The 27,925-nt window shown below is 33.2% G+C and overlaps 1 protein-coding gene across 18 annotated transcripts in view; it reads left to right on the top strand.

The window, feature by feature from the left end:
- The window catches only part of LOC135216228 (rho guanine nucleotide exchange factor 12-like), an 823,284-nt gene that overhangs the window by 58,842 nt on the left and 736,517 nt on the right, over positions 1–27,925 (top strand). For 13 of the 18 annotated variants that reach the window (XM_064251362.1, XM_064251370.1, XM_064251373.1 and 10 more), the window contains 12 exons: positions 3,161–3,439; positions 11,914–12,007; positions 12,225–12,418; positions 16,899–17,066; positions 19,126–19,212; positions 21,348–21,455; positions 21,618–21,716; positions 21,866–21,973; positions 22,227–22,420; positions 24,950–25,127; positions 27,132–27,243; positions 27,466–27,639. In XM_064251362.1, coding sequence (XP_064107432.1) covers positions 3,161–3,439; positions 11,914–12,007; positions 12,225–12,418; positions 16,899–17,066; positions 19,126–19,212; positions 21,348–21,455; positions 21,618–21,716; positions 21,866–21,973; positions 22,227–22,420; positions 24,950–25,127; positions 27,132–27,243; positions 27,466–27,639 — 1,795 coding nt within the window. The remainder of the gene's footprint in view (positions 1–3,160; positions 3,440–11,913; positions 12,008–12,224; positions 12,419–16,898; positions 17,067–19,125; positions 19,213–21,347; positions 21,456–21,617; positions 21,717–21,865; positions 21,974–22,226; positions 22,421–24,949; positions 25,128–27,131; positions 27,244–27,465; positions 27,640–27,925) is intronic. The other 5 variants (XM_064251368.1, XM_064251364.1, XM_064251378.1 and 2 more) reach the window with 3 other exon arrangements.

The following is a 27,925-nucleotide window of genomic DNA, read 5'->3' as shown; positions in this document are numbered from 1 at the left end:
GACGTACCCATTTCGGAGATTTGCGGCGGAGAATCCGCGCGTAGAGGGAAGGAAAGTTTTTTTTTTGAATTCACCATGAATCTAAATATTGTACTAGAGACTTCAAATTTTTTTTCAAATTGAAGATAAATGACTGAATATTACAGGCAGTCCCCGGGTTACGACGGGGGTTCCATTCTTGAGATGCGTCGTAAGCCGAAAATCGTCGTAAGCTGGAACATCGTCAAAAATCCTAAGAAAACCTTACTTTTAATGCTTTGGGTGCATTGAAAACTATGTAAACTGCATTCTTATGGCGTTTTTCATCAAAAAAATCTTCAAATATTGATTATTTTGCATTTTTGGTGTCATATTTCATCTCCCTGGTGAGCGTTGTAGGCGTCGTAACCCTGGAACATGCATCGTAACCCTGGAAATAACGTCGTAACCTCGGAACGTCATAAGCCGACACTGTCGTAACCCGGGGACTGCATGTACTAGACTGTAAGAGTTTTAGCTCACAATTGCGTTTTTTGACCATTTCGGTAGAGTCAAAGTTGACCCAACGTGGTTTTTTTTTCTATTTATCGTGATTTATATGCAAATATTTCGAAAATGAGAAAAGCTACAACCTTCAATTATTTTTTGTTGTATTTACATGAAATTGTGCACATTTTCATATGTAAAACTTTAAGTAACGGCTAAGTTAAAATGGTGCAAACATTACGACAATCGGACGTATAATTTTATCGGAAGAGTTACCGCGCGAACGTAAGGAAATTTTTTTTTTTCTTTTTTTCATAAATTCACCATAAATCAAAATATTGTGCTAGAGACTTACAATTTGTTGCAAAATAAAGTTAAATGATTGAATATTACTAGAATATAAGAGTTTTAGCTTATAATTGCGTTTTTCGACCATTTCGGTAGAGTCAAAGTTGACCGAAGGTTGAAATTTTGGCACTTATCGTTATTTATATGAAAATATTTCAAAACTGATAAAAGCTACAACCATGGATTGTTTTTAGTTGTATTGTGCATGAAATTGCACACATTTCCATATATAAAACTTTATGTAACGGCTAATTTAAAATGGTGCAAACATTACGACAATCGCACGTATGATTTTTTCGGAAGAGTTACCGCACGGACGTAAGGAAAAAGTTTTTTTCATAAATTCACCATAAATCGAAATATTGTGCTAGAGACTTCCAATTTGTTGCAAAATGAAGGCAAATGATTGAATATTACTAAAATATAAGACTTTTAGCTTACAATTGCGTTTTTCGACCATTTCGGTAGAGTCATAGTGACCGAAGGTTGAAATTTTTGCACTTATCGTTATTTATATGAAAATATCTCAAAACAGATAAAAGCTAGAATCATGAGTATTTTTTTTTCTATTCTACATGAAATTGCACACATTATCATATATAATACTCCATGTAACGGCTAATTTAAAATGGTGCAAAAATTATGTCAAAGTGACGAAATAATTTCTGAGATGTGTCACTGATACTTTTTAGTGCGATAAGAAAGAAATTCGCGCTTGCGCGCCTGCGTAACGATTGTAAACAAAACAACACCTTGATCCGTGAACTGCCAGCATCCCCCAAGGCATGTGATTTAAAAGTTTTTGGCTGGTAAGCCTTTAAGTATTTTTCCGCGAATTTTTAAAAAATTTTCCATGTCGCGTAAAATACGTCCAATCGGCACCCGACCGAGAATTTATCTCGACGTAAAATATGTCCAATAGGCGTTTAAGGGTTAATGAACTTGCATAGTCATATATCGCATGACTATCATGTCCAGTGTGATTACCTAAGTGGTTGATTTGATGTAACTTCTCAATCTGCTTGGTCTCTATCAATTTATCATACTTTTACATTTTTCCCATGTAAGCTTCAAGATCAAGTGACTTAATGTAATTTAGGAAAGTTTATTTTACCTCTAGTTTATTAATTGTAGTCCTCTTGATGGCAACTGAAATGTCTGTTTATTGGAGTATATTTAAGGAGTTTATATACTGGCTTTGCTCAAAAGGTTTTTAACTTGAATGGTTTATATAGAAAGGTAGATTAGGTTGTATCTTTAGGTTTTTGCACATTTATTATTTGTATATTTTTTATAATTTTGCTTACAAATAATGATTATTTTGTAATATAATTAATGTTTGTTTGACGAGGATATATGATTGAAATAATTTGAAGTTATAACGCAGATGCAGTTGCCAACCACTACTTACAATGTGATGGGCTGTTACTCTGGGTTTTGCTGATGACCAGCAATCTGTACTTATGAACTCTTTTCTTAGATCTTTAGCATTTTAGGGCTTGTCTTATGTCTGGTTAAGAAAAACTCCATAGTTGTTCATTGTGTTTGTTTTTCATGTGTGGTTTTATTTTGTAGGGTATTGGAGATAGTATTCTATACCAGCCGTTTTTGATTTGTAAGGTTTTCAAAGAGGAAATGTTCTTTAGGTTCTTGAAACCTTCACGTTAGTGAGGATTAGGCAGCTGTGTTACCCCTAGTCGCAGAATTGTTAGTTTGTGTCTTGTGTAAGTTTTAATTAGTTGCTTGCCTGTTCCTGTTAGGTTATTTTGGAAGTAAGAGGGTAAAATAGTAGATGAATATTATGGTAAATAACAAGTACAACATTTCATCATACTTTTGGAGATTACTTTGCAAACTCTAGGCAAAACTTTTAACTATCATATGACTTCTGCACAAATGTATCTTATAGCATTCTCTGTATTTGTAATACAAAATTTTCACATATTCTTCTTTTGTGATATAAACTGTGAACACTGTGGGTGTTACTCTTTTTCAAGTGACTTATTTTCTTATTGAAACTTTTTTTCAGGTATTATGCAAACTTTCAAAGCACTTACAACAAATTTATACTGCATTAATACATACTGTAGTTTTACTTCTACCTGCTGCAGTTTTAACCAGTCATATCCTAATGGTCTTGTGGTCAGGCCTTTAGACAAACCTTATAGGAGTGTGAATATTTCTGAGCTTTAATTTCCTCATGTCTTTGCTCAAGAACCTACTGCTTTAGCTGTGGCCAACTAATAAAGTGACAAATTAGAAGTTATGTATGGTTATAGATATTATTTGAATTTTTTCTTAGTCATTTTTTGTTTTGTATGTCATGATGTGTTGTATTTGTTTTCAGTTGCAAACGCACCCGCGCTCCTCCCCACGCTCTCCACCTCTTTCAAGACCTTCATTTTACCTTCCTTACACTCCTTCCTTGTCAGATGTGCCCCCTCCCCTCCCATTACGTAACCGGAACCTAGTCACCCAAACTTCTGTTCCCAATATATCCTCCTCTTCGACATCCTTAAGTTGTGCTCCTCCACTCCCCCCAAGACTTTCCCAACTAGAGAGAGCTGGGGAGGGAGGCCTAGCACAAAGTCTAGAGAACATTCATAAGGTGAAGAGTCTAACTCATGTAAGTTTCAGTTGATCCATGCAAAAAGAAGTAAAGTATTGTAATTCGTAGATTTTGTTGCTATGGGTGCTAAATTGTTTTTGTCTTACTACTCTTAACTCTTTAAATGCATTGTGTTTAATTTGCTTTGAATTCTTTTTGTATTATTTTGAATTTATTGTAGATACGTATGCTGATTTTTATTCTGGTGCTGGAATGTTAATTATGCTTAAAATAGGAGAGCTCTTGGTGAATCACGGTGAGTAATTTTTGACTTGCTTTTGAAGAATGGCCTTTTCTGCACAGAGGTGCTATTCATTCTTGATGATGTCTTAAGTGCTGTTTTTGTTGAGGTTTGGTTTTTCTATATCATCTTGCAATCATTTTCTTAAGAGTAACACTATGAAAAGAAACAGTGGTTGATAATAAAGTTCTCCCCTTTTGTATGCCTCCACTGAATTTACCTGCTTTCTTTGTATGAAACATCAATGTTCATTGCCCAGCTGTTTTAGGTTATGTACCAAAGACATTTGAATATCACTTAAAACTTAGTACTATATATGAGTAGTAGATAGTTATTTTATAGTAGATGGTTATTTTAAATTCTCTTGTCAGTCTATTCATTCTGAATTGGGATAATGTTTGAGCATTTTTTTATGCTGGTTTTCAGCCATAAGAGTCAAATTACTGTAGTTATGGTTATTTTACTGCCTCAGAAATAGAATTTGCATATCATGGGATACCTTACCAGTAGTTTTGCCATTGTGTTTCTTGGTACCATAATTAAATACGTACACTAATTTATTTTAAATTAATGTGATGGAAGGACATACTTTTACACAATTGTCTGTATGAAATTAAAAGATCCACACTAGGCTTCCTCAGTTCTGTATTATTAGTGTTCAAATTAGGTAAAGTATCAGAAGTGATTCCCCATTTCAGTCTCCATTGCTTTTAATATTGGGCAAGGAATCCTAATTTGGATTATATATTAGGAGTTAGTTGTATGTATATAGCTATGAACAAGATTATAAATTTTCTTTATTATCGTTAAAATTTTTGTTAGGTTTTCCTCTCTTTATATTAGGTATGTTGCTTTCAGGCAAAATTCAAGGTTAGATAGTATGTAATCTGAAAATTCCAGGTGACCAATACTTTGAAAATACAACTATTGAATAAGGTGCCACATATATATAAAAAAATCATGTCTAGTGGTTGGAGGTGGCTTGAATTATTAGTCAAAACCACATAAAACTTGATGTAAAATTCTTAAATGATGACGCAAGGTGAATTTTCTAGCGCCAGAATCAAAGAATCTCTAAGAAGAAAGTGGAATTAATTACTGAAAGTAAAGTAACTTTTTTCTTTTATCTGATGAACAAAATGCATTGTGTTTCTGTTCACATTATAAAAGTGGCATGCAGAACTGACATAGTTTTCTATAATTTTTCCATATTTTTTAAGCAGTTGTAAATAACATTAACATATAGCATGAATGGTAGACTGAAGTACTACACATATATTTTTCACTCTTACATTGATTTTACTTTTGTTTTAACATGGATCTTAATTACTAGTTTGAGTTTTTAGTGGTTTGGATGTTAATTACAATTTTTCTTTAGTTCTGCTTCTGGTATTAATTAAAAATTTGCTTAGTATTGTTTGCCTTGCATTTTTGTAAGCATGATTAGATAGTGCATGTTTTATACTGTAATGCATATGGGGGTTTTGTAGTTGTTAGATTCTTATTATTTTGAAGTGTTGTTTATTAATTTTTGTTCCTTAGTAATAATTAGGATTTGCATAGGAAGTATTAACATCTAAAAGAATTTCAGTAATATTTTTTGTTTTAGGTCTTCCGTAATTGAAGGCAGTAATTTTATTTTTATTTTTTATTTTGTTTTGCTTAATCATGTTTTCTTTTGTTCATTGTATAGTTTGTAAGGATTTCCTGAATAGGTTTCCCAAATCCTTACGATAAGGTCTCGCTAACATTCAGGTATCTTGCAGCTCCTTGTTTTTATAGTAGTTTTTTTATAAGTTGGTCACTGATATACATATGACATATTTTGGTTAGGAATTTGCTAATGTTACATTGATTTTTCTTTATAAGTCCATATTTTATTAGCAGGAATACCTTATAATACTATATTTCCTGAAAAGATTTATAACAGACACTGTCCTAGTATGTTTGAATCATTTTAATGTTACTGAGTCAGTGACAAATTTTAAATCAGTTTGTCATTTTTCATAACTAACAAACTTGAGTCTTAATGTACGTGGCCGACCTTAAGCCATCCCTCATACAGTTATCTGGGCTGGAAGAAAACTGGCATGTCACAGTGTACGTTGGGGGAATTCAGGTCAGGCTCTGCCCACCTCCTTCCCTATAGGCTATCTCCCTTTGCCACCAACACCTTTTGCTATTAACCCTCTTACGCCAAAGCCCTAAAAACCAAAACGTCTCCCGTATGCCGAGGCGGGTTTGGAGTGAGCTCGGAAGCGGAAAAAATAATTTTTTCAAAAAATCATAGCGCGCTTAGTTTTCAAAATTAAGAGTTCATTTTTGGCTCCTTTTTTGGTTTTGCCTGAAGTTTAGTATGGAACCATCAGAAATGAAAAAAAAAATAATTATCATATATAAATAATGCGATATATGGTAGCGACAAAAAAAATTCATACATAATTGCATTCAAATCGAGCTGTGCCTAAAACGGTTTAAGCTAATGAGTTACTTTTTTATTGTTGTATCGTACACTAAATTGCGATCATTTTTATATATAACACATTGTAAAACTATCAAAGCAACACAGAAAAAATATTATCACAAAATAATGCATGAATTCGTAATGCGCGGACATAAAAAAATGTTTTTTTTTTTTAAATTCACCATAAATCTAAATATTATTCTAGATACTTCCAATTTGTTTCAAAATAAAGACAAATGATTGAATATTACAATACTGTAAGAGATTTAGCTTAGAATTGCAGTTTTCGACCATTTCGGACTAGTTAAAGTTGACCAAATGTTGAAATTTTTATATATATTTTTTTATATGCAAATATTGCAAAAATGAGAAAAGCTACAACCTTCAAATATTTTTGTTTGTATTCTTCATGAATTTGCGCACATTTTCATATATGAAACTATAAAACTCCTAATATGAAAAGGAGCAAATATTAGGAGAATGCGACGTACACATTTCGGAGATTTGCGGCCGCGAATCCGCGCGTGGAGGGAAAGAAAGTTTTTTTTTTTAAATTCACCATAAATCTAAATATTGTGCTAGACACTTTGAATTTGTTTCAAAATGAAGATAAATGACTGTATATTACTAGATTGTAAGAGTTTTAGCTTACAATTGCGTTTTTCGACTATTTCGGTAGAGTCAAACTTGACCGAACGTGGTTTTTTTTTCTATTTATCGTGATTTATATGCAAATATTTCGAAAAAGAGAAAAGCTACAACCTTCAATAATTTTTTGTTGCATTTTACATGAAAAATCGCACATTTTCATATATAAAACTTTATGTAATGGTTAATTTTAAATGGTGCAAACATTTTGACAATCGCAAGAAAAAAATTCCAATTTTTTTCGGAAGAGTTACCGCGCTGATGTAAGGAAGAGTTTTTTTTTTTTTTTTCATAAATTCACCATAAATCAAAATATTGTGCTAGAGACTTCCAATTCATTGCAAAATGAAGGTAAATGATTGAATATTACTAGAATATAAGAGTTTTAGCTTACAATTGCGTTTTTCGACCATTTCGATAGTCAAAGTTGACCGAAGGTTGAAATTTTTGCACTTATCGTTATTTATATGAAAATATTTCAAAATGATAAAAGCTACAACCATGGGTTGTTTTTAGTTGTATTGTGCATAAAATTGCACACATTTCCATATATAAAACTATGTAACGGCAAATTTAAAATGGTGCAAACATTAGGACAATCACATGAAAAAAATTTATCGGAAGAGTTACCGCACGGACGTAAGGAAAAAGTTTTTTCATAAATTCACCATAAATCGAAATATTGTGCTAGAGACATCCAATTTGTTGAAAAATGAAGGCAAATGATTGAATATTACTAGAATATTAGAGTTTTAGCTTACAATTGCGTTTTTCGACCATTTCGGTAGAGTCAAAGTTGACCGAAGGTTGAAATTTTTGCACTTATCGTTATTTATATGAAAATATTTATAAACTGATAAAAGCTACAATCATGAGTATTTTTTTGTTGTTTACATGAAATTGCGCACATTTTCATATATATAATGCTTCCTGTAACGGATAATTTAAAACGGTGCAAAAATTATGTCAAAGTGACTAAATAATTTTTGAGATGTGTCGCTGATACTTTTTAGTGCGATAAGAAAGAAATTCGCGCTTGCGCGCCTGGGAAACGATTGTAAACAAAACAACGCCTTGATCCGTGAACTCCCAGCATCCCCCAAGGCGAGTGATTCAAAAGTTTTTGGCTGGTAGGCCTATAAGTATTTTTCCGCAAATTTAAAAAAACTTTTTTGAGTCGACGTATAATACGTCCAATCGGCACCCAACAAACAATTTATATCAACGTTTAATACGTCCAATCGGCGTTAGAGGGTTAATAACTGAACTCCAGCAAGTCAATAGGGAAATCCCCTTGTATTAAGACCTCAGTTATGTTAATTATGAAAAATACAAATTGATTTAAAATTTGTCATATTAATATCCTAAACATATAGTAAGCAAACCTCAGTTTAGAAATAATGTAAAAAGGATAAGCAAAGCAACTGAAGAGACTCGGAAAACTATGACATAGGTTGCATTGTTGAGCAAGTAAAAACTAAAAGAAAATGTGAACAGAAGAGCAGTAGGCTTCTTGCCAGCCAAAAGTCAACTAATTAAAAAAAGAAATTACGATCTGTAACACATCACACATGAGATGAGAATGAAATGGAAATGCACTGAAGAAGAAATTCCCTCAATGTTGCATCACTCAAGTGCAGTAGAAATGCTAGTAAGGCCTGGAGAGAAAAGCAGCAGTCTAATTAATACCTTGGTATGTTGCTAATAAGGACTGCTATTAGAAGTGTTGCAGCAAAGATCCAGAAGTTGTGAGTTCCTGCCTCCCTGCCCTGCTTTTTCTCTCTCAGATCAGATGACGAGAAGATTAACAGTGCATTGGACCCTGAAAGCCATCCCTGCCAGCTGATGGCAGTTTTCAGTTGAAGTTACTTAACTGCACAGGATGATTTCACGGCACACAAAGGAGATAATTAGTACATATTAGAACAATATGAATAAGTGAATTTTCAAAAAAACTACATTGTAAAATTTTTTTAGCATTTTTTCATACCATTTAAGAAAAGAAAATTAACAGGAATCAGTATAGAGACAACCAAATATTAAGGCAAAAGTTATTTTCTAAATATTATCCACTGAAAAATCCTTGCTTAGGCTATGGTTCAATGTCACAAATGATATGTATGGAGTCTAAAGCTGAAAATACAAAAAAAAAAAGCTTGATGCTAGACACATTACAGAATGTTGGCGAAATCAGGAAAAATCTCTGCTAAGGACTAAGAAAGGGCAAAATAAAGTTTATTTATTTATTTTGTAAAATAAACAAGGGGAGGACTCATCAGAACAAATTACTTTTTAAAAACCTGCTAGATATATATAGACTAGTCACCTTTCACTCTCCGATTGATATGATTAATGATTAGACGTTTAGATTCATGAAAATGTAAGTACAGTGGACCCCCCGTATTCGCGTTCTCCAGATTCGCGGACTCACACATTCGCGGAAAATTCGCGTATTCGCGGTATTTTTGTATGATAAATATCCACAAATTCCTGGTTTTTTTTTTTGTGAATTTCATCATAAAATGCACTTTTTGTGATTAAACTATTAAAAAAACCAAGTATGAACATTTTTAGTAGGTTTTTCTTGAGTTTTAACTAACAAAATAGGCTGTTTTTAGCATTTTTATAGGGGTTCCAAACATTCGCGAGTTCTAACTATTCACAGGGGGGTCTGGTACGCATCCCCCGCGAATACGGGGGGACCACTGTAGTACTTACTGGCAGTATTTGAAATCTGTATAATTTGCTTTCTTATAGAGTACTGATTTTAATCTAATTTTTTTAATGTAACTAACCTTTTAATGTGCAGAATTTTTAACATGCCGACAGATTCATTGAAAGTAATTTTTTTTGGTTATATTTGTTTGGATCAAAATGTTTTGTGATTTCAGGGCACAGGACAGTGGTTAAGATTGTCTTGTGGAATTGTACTAGGTGTACTCATATCAAAAGCCTTTTAGGTTTTTCATAACACAATGGCATTGATCCTAGAATTTTTTTAATTTAAAATTCTGGTTAAATTCAGTCGCATTTTCTACTCTTTGTCATTTAGCTTGTCTGAAATTATATTGAGCGTAGCATTACATAATATCTGTGGCGATACAGCTAAAAGAGCTAGTAATAAATCTAAACCTAGAATTTTTTTCTATTGGTTTTATGCTGAGATTTTACAAGATTTTTCTTTACATCTTTTGCATATTATTGTAGGTATTCAAGAGTCGGAAAGGTTTTTATATATGTACTGGTAATATCTGAATTTGCATTACAGTACTGTTATTTAACTCATATTTATTCTGCAAACTAATTGTAAACACTTTGTGGTTGCTTTGCTGTACATATAATAATGAATGCTGTGATTGTTAAATGCCTGATTTTATTACTTGGGTTATCTCCTCCCTCTGACAAGTTACTTGGAGACTTGCCTAGCACTAGCAGTACTATAGTCATTACTTATTATTCTTGTGTTGAGGACATCAGTTTTTACTCTGAGGCTAGACATCTAGACATACAGTTGAACATCTATATAAAAGTAATAGCTTGATTTTTCATGTTACAGAGGTAATGTGAAAGTGCTTGGAACTTACAGAATTGTCATTATGGTTGATGAAATCTATATTCTATTGATTCCAAAACTCACTGTATATGAGATAAATTAATGATATGTAGTTTTTTATAGGCTGCATTCCAATTTTTGTTATGGTCATTTTGAGGGTTTGAGAATTCATAGAAAACCAGTGTTTGTACTTATATTTTTTCCAGTGAGGAAGCTTTTACCTTGATGGAATTGCTTCTGAAGTAAGGTTCATAGTCCTCAGTATGTGTTTAGGTTTAAACGCTCTAATGTTGTATGTTGCTAAGTTATTTCTATAATCCAGTCAGAGAATGACAAAAGGGCCCTTGGTTACACGCCTCCTCTTTACATTTATATCAGTAGCTTGTATGAGTCAGATTTTTTCTTTGTTTTCAATCTCCCCGGCCTTATTTAACAATTTTCTAAATTCTTTTCCATGAAAATACACTGTTCTGTAGTATATCATATTACACTACCTTTCTGTTGTTGTTGTTGTGAAGTTGAACGAGACTGGCGCAATTCTAGACTCACTTAGGTTGGCCCAAAGGCTTTTTCCTTGAAATTTAGAATTGGACAGATAGGCAAAGGGAAACTGAAGAGAACACACAAAGTTCATATACAAACAGTTCCTTATCAGTGCCTGTACTGGGTCAGATATTTGAAGCCAGTTGTATTAATTAATAGTTTAATTATTAAGAAGAGATAAGTTGGATAGAGGAAAACTAATGAAGTAATAGAATAAGATATTACAGTATGTCATAGACAAGACATTGTATTATCCACATCAAATAAAACAAATTGAAGTGTAAACTGATGTAGACAATTTGTTAATGCCAGAAAGATTATGAAAGAAGAAAAAAAAGGGGAAATATCACATTAGTTGAGGAATTTTATACAAATCAAATATGATGTACAAAAGAAAGCACATGCATAAGATTTTAATTTTTCTGCAATATAGTAAGGTAAGTTTTTTAAGTCCCTCTCGTGTGATTGACCAACATACTATCAGGTTAATTGTTAGTGGTTTTAAAACATTAATAAAAGTTTGTTTGATTTTGTTGCTTACCAGTTTTTTGTGAGGAATGAAGTCATGCTTTTGTCGCCTACTAGTGCAAACAATTGTTAGAAATGTGGTTAGATATAAATTCTTGTAGCAAGAACTGTGAAAGTTATTATTTTCAGCAACATAGCACAATAAGGTTTTGTATGTGGTTGTATATAAGTTGAAGTTTTGGAGAGTAAATATTTTTTTTTTAGTTAATTTTTGTAGATGACCAGTAATGTGGGAGTTTTCTCAAGCACTTCAAAATGTTTAAGCATACATATATAAATGTCTTGTGTATTTTTACCAACTGTTAAGGTTTTTCCATGATAGAATCCTGTTTAAGTTCCAAATAATTGATATTCATTATCGCCTTTGTCCTCAGTGCAAGATGGTCCTAATGGCACTGTGAATGCTTGCATATTTTGTAATGCTTTTAGATTATGTTTGAACAATTGAATTTTATTTATGAATTCACAGATTATTTTATTTATAAATGTAATTAACATTTCTATTTAAATTTCAGTCTGCAAGTTCTGTTTCTGACCTGGGAGGTCGACCTCCGTCTCACTACCGTGCAAAGTCTAGCCCTGATCCTCTTGGTCTTCAGAGTAGTCCAGGTAAGTCCCTTTATGTAGTTTATACTATGTATATGTTTTTTTTATTTTCCTTTATATAAAATAGCATGGCGCATTGGTGGTAGCAAATTTAAATGGTTGCATTTCATGATAGTGACTTATTCACAAGGTGTTGAGGTTTGCAAATTTGCCCAGCTGATCTTTTTATGAATTTTGCTGTTATATTTAATTTTAATCCATTCTGTCGGTTATTTTTCAGGTTCTTGTCGAATGAGCGTGACAGATTCATTTAGTAGTGGTAGTATGACGTCGAGTGTTGGCCAATTCAAGATTTCTGAAGACAACTTTATTGGAGAGCCCCCAGGGACCCCTCCACCTCCATATGCTTCCACAACTACTCTTCAGCTAACAGCTGATGAAGTAGATGAAAACTATTGTACCATACCTGATGATGTAAGTACGGTCAGTGATTTGAGTTTTTTGGCATTTCTGTAAAGCTTGCATGTAGCTATTGTGTAAGGTGATATGATTCCCAGTCTTGTGTTGTATTTCTTTCCCTTACCTTTATTTATCTTAAGCCTAAAGAATAGTAAATTTTTTTTTTTTCTAAAGTGAAAGGGATGTTTGAAGTGGAAACATACAGATAGTGTTAAGATTAATAGTTAATATGTATAGTGTTAACTAGGTACATCACAGTCACTTTAAACACATTAATTATCTTTATTAGGTATTGTTTGGTTATGACATTATGTTGAGAATTTCTTTTATGTGTAAAAAAATGTGTTCTTTAGAATGCATTAATGATATATTAGCCTTTATCCATTGAACACTTTGTGTTGCACCAACTTGAAAACTCTTGCATGGAGGAAAGTTTACCTGTGCTTGCCAAGCTTACATTCGACTGAACCCAAAATGAAAGGAAGGCATCAGTTCATTATGTGTCGGATTCTCCAGAGTTGGTCAACTCTTCCTAAGAGTGCTGCTGTTTCCACATTACTGAGATGTGGCATTCATTACATTTTGTTTGCATGGATTTGTTATTCTTTTGCTTCTCATTGATGTATCAAGCTTAATATTGGATACATTCATTGCTAAATCAGTATCTTTTTGCCATTTTGTTGGTGTCATGCTTGCCGCAGTTATGGTTTCGCGAGTATTTGCTATTTTCAGTTTCAAGTGGTTATCCATACAGTAAAACTATACGTATATCGATCAAAAGGGGGCTGAGGGTACGTCATATTCCAGAAAAGTTTTTTTTTATCTACTGAATTTCATATAATTTCACCCCAGTAAATCCCCTTTTCTAGTAATCATAATGTTCTTACCTTGCATTTTACTCTCAACTCCCTTGCGTAATGTGGATCATGTCTATCCACACTGCCAACATGGAACCAGAGGAATTTGTTTCTGATGATTAGAAATTCATTTCTCAATATAATGTGGTTCGGATCCCACAATGAGCTGTAGGTCCCGTTGCTAGGTAACCAATTGGTTCTTAGTCATGTAAAAGTGTCTAATCCTTTGGGCCAGCCCTAGGAAAGCTGTTAATCAGCTCAGTGGTCTGGTTAAACTAAGATATACTTAACTTACCAATTAATAGGGATCTGTGTTAGTCATCCTTATCCACCTTATGCTTTCAAACTTGATGGTTCAGGCACACCTGAAGGTGTGTTCTTTTGGAGTACCCTCCTTTATGCCTTGTGCTTGGTGAGGTTACTTCTTAAGGATTGTATTTAAGGAAGCTGCCATAAATCTCATTTATCCATTAACGCTCAATTTCCTGTTGTTGTTAGGTATGGGATTGCTTGCTCATGGGTGTGGTGTCCTCTTTCGTGACTGCTGTGTTGTCCTCCCTGCTAAATTGTGCTTTCCTTCTCTTAATTGTGATTCAGTTTATTTTATGAAAAATGGGTTTGTGTAAACAATAATTTTTATAAAGAAAATTTTTTTCTACCAGCCCACTGATCTTAAATTCAGTCCTCCCTCCTTTCCTCACTCTTCGAGATGGAGGTTGTACAGAAAAGATTTACTATCCCTTCCTTCTCTTCTGGGCCAATGGCCAGAGCTGGCTCCACTGCACAGTGGTTCTTTTCTCCATGTAAGATCTTTCAAGTCAGTGTGACTGGAGTTGTTCACATTCATTATCATTCAGAATATGAACCCTATTCATATTGAACAAGACCACTATGGCCATTGACTTAAAATTCAAGCTTCCAAAGTATATGGTGTTCATTTGAAAGAAGTAATGGAAGGTAATAGGAGGTACAGAAAAGAGTTAAGTTATTAGATAAGAAAAATAAATAGAAAATTAATAAAATAAATTATAATTGGAGCAAGGTTATGTTATTCTTAATGGATTTGTAGAAAAACTTGTTGTATTGTAAAAGCATTATATTAATGCCACAGGAGTTTTCAACATTATTGAGTGACATGTGGGAAAATCATATAGTTAATTATCCTAGTGGCAAAGTGGTGTGCTTCTGCTCTCTCCCTTCTGTTCACTGTATTTAAGCTCGGCGACACTATTCCGGTGTACTAAATGCTGTGTACTTTCATTTATTAATTTTGCTTTGTGTAAAATTAGTACTTTTAGTTAGTTGCTCCTAATTCACTCAAATTTAAATATCCTCACAAACATCTTCCTTATCACAGTTTAGAGAAACACTTTCCCATAATGTATTTATAATTTTGCTTGAAATATGTCAGTACTGCTGTTGGGAATTTAGAATTATGGTAAGGATTTTACCTCTGGCTTACACTATCACTGATATGGGAGGTTACACTATCACTCATATGAGAGGTGAGGTAAGGGCGTAGTAATAGATTATGACTATTTTTGTATACTGTACACAGTTTTTTTTATGACTGGCATAGCAATCCAGAGATTACATATCAGTTTCTTTAAAACTTTCTGTTTTCAAAAAACGAATTATCCTGAACTTTGGGAACTTCTATTGAGCACTTAGGTAGTTTGGAAAATGGAGATTGTTGAAATTAATTGGCTGATGGCATATAACTTTAGTTTTACCCTTATTTGTTTAATAACTGTAAAGGTTTAGCTAGAAAATGCTTAATTAAAGTGTAAGTAAAATTACACAAAATATTCCCTTTAGATTTGTAATGTAATCAGGGCCAGTTCATGAGTACCATACCTGCAATTGATAATTAGTAGATAATGGGCAAGGAAGGCTGGGGAGAGGCTGGATACAAAAAGAGGATGCAATTTATTATATTTTGTGCCAGAAATAATTTCATAATTGGAGGTACATACTGTTTTCCAACTTAAACATTCATAGATACACTTGTACATTATCAAACGGCGATCATGGATACCAAATAGATAAGTCACTAATTGAGAGAAGAAATGATGCTGGGGAATGTTAGAGAGCTCATGTCAGCAGTGGTGTCACCAACTTGTTACCTAACTAAAGGTAAAATAAAAAGGATGCAATGAATGTTTTTACAGAATCCAAGTGTAATGCATTAAAACTTTTTGAAGATAAACATTGAAAGGCTTTTGTGTTGAATGTCAAAATAGATTTGCAGTACTAACTATATCTGAGGATATATAGATAATTAGTGAAGATTGCATTAGAATGAGGTTTTTTTTTACAGTCTGCAGTGGGAAATAGTGTGACTAAGATATAATCCTTGGACGTCTTATTGCTCATAGATTATATGACATGGGTACAAGACTGTAGCTGAGAGTTGGTGTGAACCAGATCATATTATATGTTGTGCTACAAGATGGGTATTGTATCCTTTTTAAGGGACTAATGCATCTGGATATTTGAAGACCATGATTGTAGGCTAGTCAGAAGTTTTTATTTAAGAATAAGTTTGTTTTTTATCAAGAATGATATAAATATGTAGAGCATCATATTTACATTGATACTTACTTACCTTATATTTGGATAATATTTTCTACTGAGAAAGTACTGGCATATTTGAAAATGATAGTACAGTTTTACATAGAGTCTAGTTGAGTTCATAATGTTGAAGTATTTTAATACTGTATGTCTTAGCCATTTGCTTTTTGAAAACACTATTTGAGAGTACGTATGTTCTACCCATCATAGGTCAGAATATTTGTTGTGCTCAATTTCAGACATGTTTAGTTTCAGTTATAGGTAGCATAGTTAATACTCAGGTGCAACTGTTGGCAAGTTTTTTGTTGAGGTTAGCAAGCTTTTGGTTAATGTGAGACAGCTGCGATTATTAAGTTTATAGTTGTTCTTTAACTCAAGCATTAAGGAAGTCAAGGGTTGAGAGTAGTTTCATCAACAGTTCGTGCTCACTTAGTTATACGAGCAATCTTCTTTTTCCTTATACTTTCATTTTACAATTTGGGCATATGCTTTTGGAACAGATTAACTTCTTGAATCCATCTTTATATATAACTAAGGTGCTATTCTATCAGAAATGAGACCATTAACTTTCTTATTGAAAAGGAACTTGCAGTTATTCCCGGAAGAAATTTTAAATGTTTATTTTTGCTGATTATAGTAGCAGCTGTATTACCCAAGAATTTGCACAATTTGTAATTCTTATTCTTTGGTTTTTATTAATTTATAATCAGTGATTAATTGGGATTTTTTATTAATTTATAATCAGTTAGGAATTGAAGTTTCTTGCAGTGAATAACTAGCCTTGGCTATTTCTTTATTTTCATGAATTTCTGTTTGCATTTTAACCATAATCAGCTGTTATGCTGTTATTAGCAGTTTTCTTGTTGTTTCCTTGAAGTTGCTACTTAGGGTAACACTACTGAAATAAATTTTATCCCTTGACTGCCATAAGCTTTTGCTAAATAAATTCTCACTGTATCGTCTGAATCTAGTCACAGCTGTCTCTGCTTTCCTTGGTGATTTGTATTATGTCTTGCTTCTTTGCTTAATAACACCATATCCTAATTTGTACTTTTGGGGGGTAGGGTGATGGTGGTGGAGATTTTGCACCGTCGGCTCCTCCCCTATCTCCCACTCCTCCTCCCCCCTTGCCGAGCCGACCAACCTTACCCGGCCTACCACCTAAACCGGGATCGCATCATTCAAGCCCTTTTACTTCCCAGGTTACAAGCCCTACAAGCCCTAATGGACAGGTAAAATGATACCACATCTTGAGCTTTCATCAGATGAACATCTCATATAATTATTTTTATTAATTTGGTTCCTAATTTTAGCTTTGCTTATGTTTGTGTTTGTGTGTGCGTGTGTGTGTGAGTTTAATGTGCCCCTCAGTGTTCTTTGTTAAGCCCCCATGCTTTCTTCAAAATAATCTAATTTAATCTTAGGTGTTATAAGATTTTGGTATCTGTGGATGAACATTTTTCTTAGTCTTGTCATTTTCACTTGACTAAAATTGCTTTGACTAACTAATTATTTAATATCTTTTGCATTTTAAATTAAAATTCTTAATGACAGTTTAAATCTAAAGTATACAAAAGATACAAACTACACTAATTTAGGTTGTTTATGTTAATAGGAATCAACAATACACCATCATATTTAGGTAACCATAGAACTCCGTAAGTTCATAATCATTATCTAAACCTGGTCACCAAGTGTAAAGTAACTTTATGTATTTTGTAATGTTATTAAACTGATTTCAGATGGTGATTGTGATTTTGTTTTAGCATTGGAAATAGTATTGAAAATATATACGGAGCCTTGTACACTTAGTGAATGAATTACAGGCAACTTTTCGGATTTTTACAAATTTATAATTGAGTACTATTATAAACTTTTTGAGATTTATTGTACTGGTCCAATTTGGGTGAAAATTTATTATTATTATTTATGATGATGATGATGATGATTAGAGAAAACGTAGTTATCTCCCCATTTTCTGTCAAAATCTGGCTCTAGATATGTAAGTGAGACCACAATTGAATTTGGAAAATAATGATTTTGAAAACAGAAGAATTTGGTCATACGATAAATCAGTTTAGAGTCCGCGCTACCATTGTATGATTCAGGATAGTAGAGTAGATATCACCAAGTGTCTTATGGGTGAGATCTCATGATGCATTGTTACTATAAAGAAATTTGAGAGCTCCAGCTCGTTCAAAGGGTTTATTCTTAAAAGGGAAGTGAAAGTTGCAGCAGAGTAAAGTTGATGTTAAGCAGGTAGGCAGGAAGAAACTGAAAGGAATAGATGAAATTTAAAAAGGAAGAAAGGATGCTGCTGGAACTGAACAGACTGTGCAGAGAACTTATAAGTTGTTATCAAAATCATTGCATCAACTGTTCCCCTGTATGGGAGTAGACACCCAAAATAAGTTCTGACCAGTCTCCTTTATCATATCCTCTTGCCTGCACTCCCATCAGATCTGAGGAACCAGTACATAGGAAATGAACATGCTGATGTAAAGTTGTCTTACATATATGCTAACAGATTTTGTGTGTTATGATAACATAGCTGCACAGTACATTATTTGAGTAAATTTGTCTAATATTCACTTGCACCCATAAAGTCTTCTATAAATTGAAGCATATCCATGTACACTATCATGTGGTTTATGAATTATGGTAAATATGAAAATTTATCATGAGTTTGTTTTGAGCATCAAAACAAATTTTTCAGTGACAAGTTTTAATATATGCTTAGAAACAGTGGGCATTTTAAAAAAATAACTTTGATCTTATCAGAAGCAAGTGGTCTGAATGGTTTGTTGATACATTAGAATTGTGTTCATAGTTGTAGGACACACACACACACTTTAGTATTACAAATTTATATGAATTTTACATTTATGAAGATCATTATCCAAGAATTGAGAGCATTATGACCATTTAGGTTAGAAGAATATGTATTTTCTCAAGCGTTATCAAGTATGTGAAATTGATCACTGAGTAGGATTTAGAAATTCATCAAGGTATGACTGAGAATTTATGTTTAAGTGCGAACCAAAAGTCATAGTACTGTAGTGCTGTGGAGACTTGTAGTGTCATATACAATAACATGATTGGTGTGAATTAGATTTTTTTATACTGTAGTTGTATTTTTTGGTGGTTTTAATTTTCTGTAGGATAGAATTTGCTTTTTTTTTTTTTATTGTTGAAGCTAAGTGACATTTCTTTGTCCAGTTTACTGTAATATTGTCTTTATTATCAGTGAGTAATTTAAGTAGACAAATAAAATATTATTTCTTGATTTAGGTTGTGGGCCCTCCAAACATGATGGGATTTATCCAAACGCAACCTATTCTTAGTATGGAAGATGAAGAATTTTCTGATCCTGAACCTGTAAGTACCAGAATATGTATGGTTAGGTTCCAGCTAATTATGGCGATTCTTCTTTAGTTTTTAGGAAAGTAGGCTCGTAATTGTAATACGTAGTTATAAATTTTGAGCTTGTAAAATCAGCATCTGGTCATACAATTAGCTCATTATAAAGTTGCAAAGAATTTTGTGTTTTCCCTGCTTGCTTGGCATTTTATTCAAATGTGGTACAGGTAGTCCTCCAGTTACGGCAGAGATCTGTTCCTGAAGCGGCGACTTGAGTCGAACTCGATGTATGTCTGATTGTAACTTTTGAAAGTTTATTAAAAAAAAAAGCAATGAAAGCCTTAACTTAATCCTGTGGTTGGCTTGCACACACACTGGTAGGATGGCGACACTTATTTACACGAGGGAGCTCAGAAGCTAGTACCCAGCTTAATGTCGCCTTAACTTTGGATTTTTGCCTTAAAGTAGGAGAAGAATTTTTATGAATATATTTTTAAAAAGAGTTGTAAGATTGCATCAATTTAAATTTAGACCATTGTAACTTGGGGACTGCCTGTATAGTATTTCATCTAGTCAAGACATTTTGATTTTGATCCTATTGCTCTTCAAAGCCAATTGTCTTGAAATAGCCCTGCTCTATATGAAGAGTCAGTCAAGTTTTTTCCTTGTAGAGACACATAGAAATAGTATCAAAATTAGCAGAGGTGAGAAAATGGATCAGGGTATTTTTTCATGGTTTGGTCATGGGGAAAGAACGGGTGACAAGCTGGTGAAAATTGGTAACAGTTCAGTAATGTCGGGAATGAAATTTAGGCAGTGAATCCAAGCGCTGGGCCCACTTTGTTATTCAGCATTTTTAAAACTGAAAAGAAGGAATTGAAGCTGTTGGGCAAGATAAAGACCCCCAGCAAATGGTCAGATTCAAGGCCTCGGACAGTAGAAATTTTGTAGTTAGGCGTAACTTTGTTTTGCAAAAATATTAGATTTGGTGCTCCTCCTGCCTAGTCAACATGCAGTTATATGTTGGAGGTATTTTTCTTCCTCAGTTTAGAACTGTTCAAAGTACTGTTGAGAAACTTTCTTAGTATAAATAATTTAACCCCCATACAGAACTCTTGGTTTAGCTTATCTTTGTTGTGTCTAACTTGTTTTCTTATAACAAACATTTTCCCCTTCTTTGCATTTGTTTATTTATAATGTGAGTTACAGAAAGGACTAAAGTCATTTAAAACACTTTTACCCGTAAGCAGCCTTAGTTTTGAAGGAGCAGCCTAGTTTTGGATTTGCAATCCATTCTGCTAATCTGTTTACTGCAAACCTTTATTTTATTCAGAACAGTATGAGAACAAGCTGCAGGTCATGGCTATATTAATGCAACCTGGGTAAGGTTGCTCTCATAAAGGAAGAGTGATGTATCATATTAATATAATGTACAAAGATTTAGGTAATTTTACATTTTAAAACAGATATATATCAGATAAAGATACTTTTTATAAAGGTTGAAAACTGCTAAAAATGGCAGGGTGGTAATACTTTGATTGTAATGCTGGATATTGCTGCCAGGTAGTCAGTGAAATCAGTGTGGCCCGACATAAGAAGTAAATGCACTTGTTATTGCTCTAGAATGAAACAAACATTTTGTTAGTCTTTAAACAAAAATTGTGGTTTCTCCTAAAACTGCACGTTCGTGATAATCTCTCTTACTCGTAGGGTTAAATTGTTTTTGCTAGTATTAGGTTGTGCATTTGATATTTTAAAGTGCCTTTACAACACCATAAAAGAAAATTTTGATATTTGTGTGTTTCTATGGGTACATGGACTTTTTTTTAGTGGAGAAAATCTTTTGTGTGGCTGAACAGTTGAATGAACGTAGCTACAAGGTTAGCCATATTTTGGCACCAGTGAGTGAGTGAGTGAGCAAGGGTAACAGCAAAACTCTAGGCTTGTAGATGTCACTATATCTTTTGACAGTTTTGTTTGAAGTGCTTCTTCTCTTGCAAAACAATCTGATGTGTCACATTGTGTGTATTGTCAAAGAAAGAACTTTTAATTTGATAGATTTTTATATTTTCAAATGTTCATAGTTGTCCTCCTGAAATGGGGTACAGTACATGTATGATAAGTGAAAGTAATTGATTTTTTCCTTCTTACAGCTTGAAGACCATGGCCCATTCCAGAGTTTAAGTAGATTATGGAACCACAATGCGTACTTAGCGGTTTTCATGAATTATGTAATATCTAACTGCGATTCTTCCAGTTTGGTTAGTATGATTGTTTTAAATAGAAAAATGTTGTTGCATTGCTTATTTCTGTATAAGTTAACTATTTCAAAGTAGTAATGTATTTGAATTGAATATTTTATCTATTTACCCATAATACAGGGATATTGAGAATGATCTGACATTCATTTTTCATTTTTACAGTTTTTTTACGTAATAACACATCTTTATAAGGAAGGTGTAGGAAAAGATATGAAGAGATGGGCTTATGAAATTACTTCAAGTTTTTTATATCCCGGTGCAGTGAGTATTGTTTGTTTCACTTACAGCATTTAAATGAAATATAATTTTTTTAATGTTATTTTCATATGAAGTCTTTTGCATTACTGTTTATGTCAGGAAACTATGTTCAAATTGTTAATCCTCTTTTAATCAACACTTTCGTTTTGCAGCCTCTTCGGTTAAGTAATACGGACGAAACAGTCTTACATGAAATAGACGAAACTCTACAAAACGAATTAGACAAAGAAGAAATTCTTCGTAAGGTAACCGTGAAAAATGTAATCCTTAAACAGTTTCGATTTGTTGGAAATAATTAAAATTAGCTTCTTATTAACTGTTCACTGGATATCTGAAAGCCCCAGACTGGTTTATATAGTTTCATGGTTTCATTTGACTAATCTGCCATAATTGCTGGCAATGTAGCCGGAATGTTACTGTTTAAGTCTTCACTAGATGTGTGCTTTGCAAGTTATTTATTTAAGAATTCATGAATCAGGTTCCTGTTACTTAATTTCTTTTCTTCATCAACAGGTATTTTGGAAGGCGCGTCAAAAATGTAGAGAAGATTTGAATGAGCAGTTAGCGGATTTCAGAAATAAAAGAAGTGCGGGTCTTGGGTCAATATTTGGTCCTCCTGACCATTTATTAGAAGAAAGTATTCATAATAAAACCAAAGAATTACACATTGTGGAACAACTTTTAGTGCCTTGTTTAGAAACTGTATCGTAAGTATCAGTGGTTTTGTTTTTTAACATCTTCAGAGGGAGTCTCTAAATGCCTACAGTTATTGCTTTGCAGAAGATCCAAAGTCTTTGAAGTGTAAAAAAGATTTGGCTTACAAGTTAGAGTTTACTATATTACCGAAAACTTTAAGGGGGCCAGCCGGCTAATGCCATTTTTTAAGGACAGGACTTTGATATTCATACCACTTTAATAATGTGACTTGGGACATCTCCAAACCGTATATGATTTTCGCCTCTGACCTTCGGTTTTGTGACGCCAGGGCGATTTATCCCGGAAATAACCATTTTTCAAATTCTATCTCCTCCCTTGATATTTAATATTAAGACCTAGGATTACTACTATATATAGACCTGATGTAGACCGCCAATCAAATGAGGAGTTTTTTTTTTCTAAAAGTAATTTTTTTGCTAGATATGAATTTTTCAATATGGTAAAAAAATAAACCCTATAAATCAGGAGAAAAAATTTGATAAAAAAAAGACGAAACAAAAGTTGGAAAAAAGGGCTTCATTTGATTGTTCTATAATGTCTTTCTGAGTTATATACCAAATTCCAATGTTATAACTTTAAAACTAAGTGAGAAGATAGATTTTGAAGGTCAATAAGTATAGTTTTGAGATACGGGTGTTCAAAGTTTTCCTTTGTATTTCTATAAAGACAATGTTAATAAATAATGATTATTATGAAAGTATATTTCTTTTTTTGTGTATTAATAAACCAAAACTATTTTATTTATCATAATTTAATCATAAATGATGATCCCTTTGCTCATATATCGTAGCCTGGGGCACTGCTTGAGGCAAGATGGGGCACTCCTTTCTACGCAACTCTCTCTCTCCCCTTCACTAACTTGGCTTATTACAGCGAATTTTCTTCTTCTGTATGTTAGCGAGATGTTTTCCTTGTATTTTCCTCTTTGGCATGATGAAATTCTTGCCGAAACAAAGATAAACAAACGTAAATGCAAGATACTGTCAGAGGTGAAACTCGAAGGTGTACTCTCTTTTTACAAAGACAATTTAATAAATCATGATTATTATGAATTTCATATTCCATTTTGGGTATTAAAAAACCAAAACTATGTTATTTATCATAAATGGAGATCTCTTTGCTCAAAGATTGTAGCTTGGGCACAGTGTGATGTGTGCTGTCAGGCAAGACTGGGGCGTTACTACGCAACCCTCCCCTCTCTCTTCACTAACTACGCGTATATTATGATATTCTGTAATAATACTTGAGCGATTTTTCTTCGTCTGTATGTTAGCGAGATGTTTTCCTTGTCTTTTCCTCATTGGCATGATGAAATTCTTGCCGAAACATACATAAACATACGTAAAAGCAAGCGAATGCAAGAGGTGAAATCTAACGTGTAGACTACTTGAAGTTTGTGCTCGTACTGGATCATGGTTGGACTTGGTAGCTGCCTGACATCTCCCTTCTCGACTCGGGGAATGTCTACAGATGCCATTTCTCCCAATTTCTTTGATAATAATTATTAAAATTTACGATAATAGAAGAAATATTGCATTTTCTTGTACTGATCAATGTTTTAGGCTTATTGAGTTACGTTAACTAATTACCCTGTAACTACGAAAGTAAGAGGAATTTTGACGAAATATTTTGTATACGTATTCTCAATTGCCATATGAAGCTCCATGAATTTTTTCATGACTGCATTTTTCGCCCTATACCCCCATATATAAGGGTTCCAGCCGGCCCCCTTAATTTTGGAAAATGTTTGATAAGCAATATGAGCAAGAGAAATTTGAAGCTTTTAATTAGTGAAAGAAGTTGGATTTTTAAGACTTAAGAACTATTGAAATTATTGTAATATACAAACTAATTTCCTTCTTAATTACCATTGATATTACCTGTCATTTGTTAACCCATTGATTGAGGAACAGAACTAAAGCTAATTACTATATTACTATATACAGTATCATGATTAAAGTAATGTAAGTATACCAATGATAACTGAAATATTTCTTAAGCCCGACTATAATTGACAATGACTGTTGAATTTTATGTTTTTGATGTTTTGTAGTATATATTTTTATCTATTGGTATTGATAGCAGCTTTTTTAGTAATGTATGTTTTCCATATATAGTATTTTATGTGTACAGTGGTCTTGTTAATGATTGTAAGATAACATTGATTTCTATTTTATGTAACATTAGGGAAAACAAAAGCCATATATTATGACAACGAGAAATTTTAAAATCAATTTTTATTTTTCATAGCTAACAAACCTTCGGTCTTAACAACAGGATATTTTCCAAACGCAGTGTTAACCGGTTATTACAATCAGAGATTGTAAGCTACCTTTTCATAAACTTATCAAATCTTTAATTTTTTAATGTCTTTGAGTTTATATTTCTTTTGGTTTAGATTTGTATGAAAAACAAAGTTTTTCCACCTCTGTTTAGAGGATAAAGCTTTCAGGCCTAACCTATGAGTCTGGAATTGTGTTTTGGAGCTGTGGTTAATATGTTTCATAATTATTTTTCAGGGAAGACCTCAAGAATGCGACAGACCAAATGACTGTAACAGCTTCTAGTCTAGCCACTATCTTATTGAAATACTATGGAGTTCGAAGTCCAGTTGCTATACAGTTGATAGACAGATGTCCGCTTTATGTTAGTAAAGAAAGAACGACTAGAAATAAAATATTCAGAGGTAGTAAAAAGGTAAGCCATAGTAATTGTGATAACTTGATGCATAGGTCATTGCTAGTATTGCAGATAAGGCAAAACATATTTGTTTTGGTCTATTTTATAGGAAGGGAAAATACTATAGTTGTTGCGTAAAAACCCATTAATATTCATAATTAGATGTATCCCGTATAAAGTTGACGCAGCTACTGTGACTTAAAGTTGAAAAAAGAAAGATTTTTCTGCTCCCCTCAATGTTTTAAATGTTTGATGATTTTTTTCCTTTTCATGGCTTTTTGCTTCAATTATCCCTTAATGGGCAGGCATGCTTACAAGTAGCAATAACAGGGTTTGGGTGGAAGACGGGGTCACTTGTGGTAAGTGACAATATTACGCGCCTTCGATTTGGGGGAATCAGACAGGGAAGAGGTGCCATTACTTCTATAGCCCATAAATTCACACTTCTATCGCCCATAAATTTATTAATGGCAACTTTTAGACTGGCTTAAATCAAGCAGGCAGCTTAGACGTGATCGTGACTTCAAGGAAGGATGTACTCACATGTCTTTTTATAAATTTGCTAATATATATACCAAGGGGTTGCTGTTGATTTTAGTTCTTATCTTTTATGTTAGTATGGCAGTTATAAATGTAATTTTGTAAAGAAAAGTGCAAAGAAATAATAGAAAAGACATGTATAAATCCAAAAAAAGTTACTGCATCCTTGTTTTCGGTCAATTTATGTAAATATTTCACAACAAATATGCTCAGAATTTATTTGATTTTATTTCTCATCTGTTTTGATATTGTGTGAGCTATAATTATAATTTTGCAAAATATGTATAACAACATTATGTATTAGAAAAACATTTATAACTTGGTAAAATTTGCAATTGTTTTGTAAAAGAGGCCCCACAAATAGTCGTTTCCAACTTCTTGTGGAAGGTAGGGAGAATATTTTAGAATTTTTTTCTTACACCATGTGCATTTGCATATCTTCCTCATTCCATTGACATGTTTTTTCTTAAATTGGTCGACCTCTAAGTTTCTCCAGCCTGTGGTACAGCATTTTGATTTTTTACCCTGTCCATTAATGGTTAATGTTGTCTCATCAAGTCACCAGTATGTCCCTGTTAGTTAAGTGGATTTCCCATTTTGTATCCTTAATTTCCCCCTTGTTTCATTATTAAAAATCTTCATTACTTCATTATTGTGTAATGAGTCATTCTCCAGTGTTTGTTTTTTTTAGCCTAGTAATTTGCACATTTATCATCATGGGCACTAACAGAAAACAAAGGAATTTTGGAAAGATATGACTTGGAATGGTAGGATTCATAAGAAGGGTAGTGAGAAGACTATGTTTTGAATTATATAGTATCACCACAGGGGGCATCAGGATTTTAGAGGAGATTAGATGGGGCATGGCCATAAAAAGAGTGGGAACCCCTCGTCTAGGGCTTATAAATGAACAGATCTCAAAAATTGACAAGGTCATGTTGGAAATGCCCAGGAAACCTTGTAAAAAGAGCACTAATGGAAGTGGAAAGAAATAGTTTCTTGTCGAACTCCTCAAAGGGAACATCTGATATGAAATCAGTAATGATGATGATGATGATGAATCAGAATTTTAGATATAGATTTTTATGTGATGCTAACATCAGATATTAGATAGAAAGATTATAAAGTAAATTCATTTTTTTATGCATCAGAGAAAATTCAGAGATGCCAAATATTTTTTATTAAAACAAGTATTAATTATAAAGTGGTATTTGGTAGAAATTAATTTTTACATGATTATTTTTATTTACATTGTTACTGACTCTATTTGCAATTTTATGCACATGCAGTAATTGCAAGCTATACATAATAAGCCAATAATTTATGACACCTCTTGCTTGTGTATACATGCCCTTAGAATACACCTAGATCATATACAATAATGGCTAAAATCCAAGAGTTAAGAAGAAGGACAATTTTATTCCTTGTCATATAACATTTGGGAAGGATGGTATTTTAATTTTATATTCTCTTCTATTTCAGCAAGTGTACAGGGACCACCACTTTATTCCACACACGTATTACTGTGTAACGTTTTGCAACCACTGTGGCCTAATAATATGGGGTGTTGCACCCCAGGGCTATCAATGTGCCAGTAAGTTATTTTTGTTAGTTGCTTGGTATTTGAATGTTACACAATTTTTGTCCTTTAAAACTAGTACGTATCTTCTTTGCTTACTTGCAAGAAAATTGATATGGTCATTTTTCGTGTTCTTTGTGTAAAATGACTGATTCCTGCCGCTTGTTTTATACAATTACTGATTCCTGCCACTTGTTTTGTACAATTACTGATTCCTGCCACTTATTTTGCACACAGATTGTGAAATGAATATTCATAAGTCCTGTACAAAGCAGTTAGAGGAATTTTGTATTGGAGTGTTGCACAAAAAGGAGAAAATGAAGGACACAAGGCTGGGTTCCATTCTTGGCAAGATCATCTCTGATGATAAGGAGACGAAGAGAAAAGTGTCTCAGGTTAATCCTGCACAAAGTGAGTATCTTGTTTTCTTCATTTTTTTGTCCTAACTTGTAAATGAATGGCTCTGTCATCAGCACATCTGTTGGGTGCCGTGGTAAGTTGTTCTACATGTAAGACTGAAAGCCTTTGTGCCATTGTTGGAGCATGATGTCTTTAGAAAGAATTTACTAGGAAGTTCAAGTTCTTATTAGTGATTAATAGTTAAGTGTTCAAAGATTTTTTACTATGTTGACATGACAGTAATAGTGCCACCAATGGTGTTCAAATGAGGACCTGCATTTAGTCATTACTGTGTGAT

This window comes from Macrobrachium nipponense, chromosome 6 (genome assembly GCF_015104395.2).
Source record: "Macrobrachium nipponense isolate FS-2020 chromosome 6, ASM1510439v2, whole genome shotgun sequence".
NCBI classification, from domain to species: Eukaryota; Metazoa; Arthropoda; class Malacostraca; order Decapoda; family Palaemonidae; genus Macrobrachium; species Macrobrachium nipponense.
The sequence above is the reverse complement of the archived record's forward strand: the minus strand, read 5'-3'. Positions and strand labels throughout refer to the sequence as shown.